The sequence below is a fragment of the Myotis davidii genome, unplaced genomic scaffold (genome assembly GCF_000327345.1).
Source record: "Myotis davidii unplaced genomic scaffold, ASM32734v1 scaffold393, whole genome shotgun sequence".
Taxonomy (NCBI): Eukaryota; Metazoa; Chordata; class Mammalia; order Chiroptera; family Vespertilionidae; genus Myotis; species Myotis davidii.
In genome coordinates, this window is record NW_006285913.1 from 120,702 (window position 1) to 125,856 (window position 5,155).

The 5,155-nt window shown below is 39.1% G+C and overlaps 1 protein-coding gene across 1 annotated transcript in view; it reads right to left on the reverse strand.

Moving 5' to 3' along the window:
* PREX2 (phosphatidylinositol-3,4,5-trisphosphate-dependent Rac exchange factor 2) overlaps positions 1–5,155 on the reverse strand; it is a 156,467-nt gene that overhangs the window by 120,223 nt on the left and 31,089 nt on the right. Inside the window, 1 exon segment of the mRNA XM_006756922.1 lies at positions 4,187–4,287. Within this exon segment, the coding sequence (XP_006756985.1) occupies positions 4,187–4,287 (101 nt within the window).

The window sequence follows — 5,155 nt, forward strand, 5'->3', positions numbered from 1 at the left end:
AAACTCCTTTTTAAAATTTATCAATTACCATTTACTTTCAGTTATATTTGATATTGGTTTCAAGTGTACAGGTTAGACAATCATAGTCATAGGGATGTAAAGTATCAGGAATATAGTCAATAATAGTGTGATAACTATGTATGGTGCCAGCTGGGTACTGGTAATAGTGGGGGAACACTTTGCAAAAAGGTAAACTCTTGAATGTGGCGGTCCAGGCACAGAGAACCAGTGGATCAGAAATTCCAAGAGGGCAAACAAAACAAAACTGTGTGCCTGGTATGGCAGACAGAATCTGAAGATGCCCGCACACCCCCTATCAAGAATCCCATCCCTTTGTTTTTTAATCACATCCTAATGTAGGTAGTGCCAGTAGATACTGCATATGTAATTAACAACCCAAGTCAGCTGACCTTAAAATATGGAAATCAACCCACTGGGCCTGAGCCAATCACTTGAGCCCTTTGAGGCCTTGGAAGTAGAGACAGATAGCCCAAGAGGAAGTGAGGAAAATGAAAAGCCATAAGGAAGATGCCACTGTTGCCTTTGAAGGCAGAGGTACCATATCATGGGAATGCAGGCAGCTTCTAGCTGAGGACTGCCCAGGCCTAGAGCCAACATGAGGTGGAACCTCATTCTTATAACTCATGAATCTGCCAACAACCTGAAGGAGCCTGGAAGTGAATTCCTCCTCAGGGTCTCAAGGTAAGAGCCCCACCCAGCCCACGCCTTGATTTTGGCCTTGAGCAGAAAACCCAGTATTTGACATCCAGAATTAGGAGCTAATACAATGGGTGTTGTTTCATGCCACTAGGTATGGGGGTAATTTGTTTTGCAGCAATAAAAAATTAATACACAACAACAGACACAGAATAGCTTTACTATTCTTTCCCCAAACTTTAAAATTATTTGGTAAATTCATTGGTGTATCTAAACTGTCATCGGTAAGGAACACTCTAGCGCAAAACCGTCTCCCACACACGGAGGCTGTGGCTGTGAATGGCCACAGAGGACTAGGGCTCTCGTCTTTCACCATCCAGGAGGGGGTTCAAACCACATGTGTGGCTTATGGCCACAAAATTGAGAAAGGACTGCTACCCCAAATAGAGACAGACAACACAGCTTCTTGGCATCCTTTTTCCAAAATAAGCCCCCAAAATAAAATTTTTAAAGTATTTTGGGAAAAAATTGAGAGAAATATTTGGAAATCCAATGGTGTCTTTCAAGTCCACTCATTTATTTCTCCTATGCCATCTACCTATTCCCATTCTTATCCCTAAAGATTCACTGAAATCAATTACTGTCTTGCTATTCCAAAATTCAAGGAAATGCCGGGCCCAAATGTCTCTTGCCACAATAAAACAAGTGGTGCTTTAACATATTCAAAATGCAGGGCTAACCACAGGCAAACTCCTGTGACTTCGAGAATTACTCTCGGGTTAATCTGAAACTCTTAGCTGTTGCCTGTACTCCCTCAACTTCTAGAACATGGAAAAGGGGTTTATTAACGGAGGAGTTCAGATCATCTTGTGAGAAAGGCTGTGCCATCTTTTCAACAACTATGTGATGTCAGCAGGGGGCACTGGTAAATGGGAGATGGAGCTCTGATTTGCAGCATCTGCCATATTTCCGTGGTACAAATACTCTCACAAGGGCCAACTGCAAGTCACTAAAACAAAGTCACTGAACACAGGTTTAGACGTGCGGTGACACATTATCTTGAGTATTTCCATCACATAGAAATAATAGATATAAGTAACACCAAGAGCACAGTTTACAGGAAAACATAGTAAAATAATTAGGAAGTGATGAGTTTTAAGAATCTATTACCTTTGTTTTTAATGTATGTACTTATATGTTTCTATAACTTAAATTTTAATAATAGTTGTGGTTAACGATCACCTTGCAAATTTTTAAAAAATTTAATTACCAGCTCTCTTGAGCTTGTACAAGCAACTTCAGCACACCAGTGGATATAACAATCGAGGTCTCTGAATTCTCACATTAGCATTTACAACGTAAATACTAGTGCCAGACAAGAACAATATTATCAGCACACCACAGAGAAAGCACATGCGCTTCAACCCCTGAACTCCTGGTGTAGCAAGGCTTTGCCTCTGATGAAGTTCTCACAGTGTTTGCAATATGACTGACAGCAGTAACAGTCTAGTTTTTTACTTATTTTTTGCTTGCTTTCCTTAAAACAGACGGTTCACTCAACTTTATTTTGGGAATTCTATTTTCACTAAAATGCAGCTAGAACCACATACTACTAAAATTAGCATACGTGGCTCATATTTCTTCATTCTAATAAAACTATTAATGTGAACTTGCATAATATGTTTTCTTATCCCCAGTTGAAGGAATCTGTTAATTTCAAACACTTAGAAAGAAGATTATTTCCTGTGACAAAATAATCTGCATGCCAAATTTGACATTACAACTGACCAAATCCTGAAAATAGCCATAGTACAACACAGGCCACTAAAATCAAACTGTGATGAACAGAACAGTGTTAATTATTCTTAGAGAGTATGCAGTGCTATATTTCTCAGAGAAAAATAGCTAATCGGCTTATTAATATCACTGTTCAAAAAGATTTAAATTCTCACAAGTTAAATAATCAAACAGTTCTTGCATTTGAAATTTCAGAATAAAATTTAATCCAGAATTTATCTACCACTTCCTTTTCAAAATTGTATTGTTGGAGAAAAGTGGTGTCTGCCATAGGGGAGATAAACTGATTAGGAGTGAAATTCTTCCATTCTGATATCCCTTCCAAACAAAACAAACTTACGTTATTCTTTTTTTTTTTTTCTTTTTAGAGGGAGAGAACGGATTTCCAGATGATTCCTATCTAGATAGATGGTGGTACAAGTATCTGATATCAGTGGCCCCCGGTGTGGTGGGCAACATTTGGGAGGATCTAGTTTGTTTTCAACCCACTCCACGTTAGAAAGAAAATCAACATCAAAATACTATAGCCAAATATCCATTTTTATTCATAATTCCCTGCCTTTTCTCCTCTCCCACATTTCCCATTTGACATTCTCCAAGCTTTTATTTTTAGTCTCATTATCATTGCTTTCTTGTATTTTGTTCATTTGTTGTTTCTTATTACTGATTTGAGCAATCTGATGACTCTGTTGAAATTATTCCCAAATCTGTCTCTCACTCTCTCTACACCAAGCTTCACACACATATTTTCAACCTTTGCTGGGCACTTCCACACAGATGTCTCATATCCAACCCACAGCAAATCTTTATTTTCTCCCCAACCTGTTCCTCCTCCTGATTAGCTCTTCCTGACATCCATATAGAAAGCTCAGAATCATCTGATTTCACTCGTCATTCTTCATCTCCCTCAGCCAGTTCTCAAATGTGCTGTTTCAGCTTCCCCCGAATCTCTGCAATGGCCACTCTCATCATGCCCACCAACACAGCCCTGGCAATGCCCTGTCCTTTCACGCCTGGGGATGGAATGGGCCCCCATGCATGGGGCACTCTGCAGTCTCTAATGTGCCTGCTCCAGGCTCCGCCCTGCCTCCGGTAGCTCTAAAACCAAGTCTGGTCACTCCTTCACTTAAAAGTGTCCATCAGCTTCTTACCTCAAGAATCAACCTGAGACACTACAGCCTGGGGGTTAAAATCTTCTGGTTCAGGTGTTAGCCCACCTTTCTCACCACAACCCCCACCCCAGTCTATGCATTACGGAAGTATACTGTCTGCCACATGAGACTGTGCTAGTTCCTGACAAGGCCACCTTGAACTTCCGCTCCCAGCCTAAGGGCCATATAATATTGCTCAGGATGGAATGTCCTCCTGCCCTCTGTCCCTGGCAGAGTTCCATTCATTCTACAAGGCCCAACACTAATCCCACTCCCTCATGAAGCATTCCTAAATACTCTAGTTAGAACCCATCATTCCTTTCTGTACAATCCCACAACACTTACCTGCATTTCTGATCCTTGCCTGTGTTGTAGTTGTTCATTGTAAAGTTAGCAAAAACATCACCAGAAACTTTCACTCTCTGAAACACGGTTCTACATATATTAGCTATTCAAAATGTTGAAAAAACATAAGCACCTTATAACATGGAGAATTAGTATAAAGTAAACTAATCAGTAGAGCTAACAAACATGCAATCTATGGATGAACAGAATAAATAAAAAGTTACTAAAGTCATTACCATGATGTATAATTCCATTTTCTAATAATGCTTGTCCCAAGTGAACACCTTCTTCAGGCCTGTGAATCTCTCCGATTTCCAACAGCCATGACACAAATTCACTGCAGCAGAAATCCAATGAAAAGGTTAACTAGTTAATTTTTCCCCCAGGAAGTCTATCTGTGCATGCATTCATCAAGCAGCTATGAAAGGTGTCTCAAAATAGAAAGGACTATTTTTAGTGTATTTCAGCAATCACTTTTCATATCCATAAAGCTCAGTTATTTAAACTGAACTCTTCTAGACCACCGATATCTATACATTCAGACTTCCCTAAACTATACTTCATAACTATTTAACTTGTTGAGACTTCTAATAAACACAAAGGGAAAAACAATTATAAGGTTACTATCCACATAAAGGCAAATTTTGGACTAAAGAGTATGCAACAGATCCTAAAGATAGCTAGAGGAGAGAACTAGAGAGAATAATAAGAACTAGATAGAGTAATTAGAGATAAACTCCTTTTTAAAATTTATCAATTACCATTTACTTTCAGTATTATTTTATATTGGTTTCAGGTGTACAGCATAGTGGTTAGACAATCATAGTCATAGGGATGTAAAGTATCGGGAATATAGTTAATAATAGTGTGATAACTATGTATGGTGCCAGCTGGGTACTGTGGGGGAACAAGGGGAACATTATGTAAAGTGTATGATTGTCTAACCACTAAGCTGTACACCCGAAACTGATACCAAATAAAAATTTTTAAAAACTGCTGATACCTGCAGTGATTCCATTGACCAAGACAAATCATAGATGTAAAGATATGAGTAAACAGAATTGGGCATAAAGTACTTAAAATGCATTTATTGGTAGTACCCAGTAGCCAGATTCAAGTATGTCTCCTCAAACAATGAGACAGATGTAGGTAGGTAGGTAGGTAGATAGAATTACTGCAATCATCCCAGGCATTCCCCGCGGTGG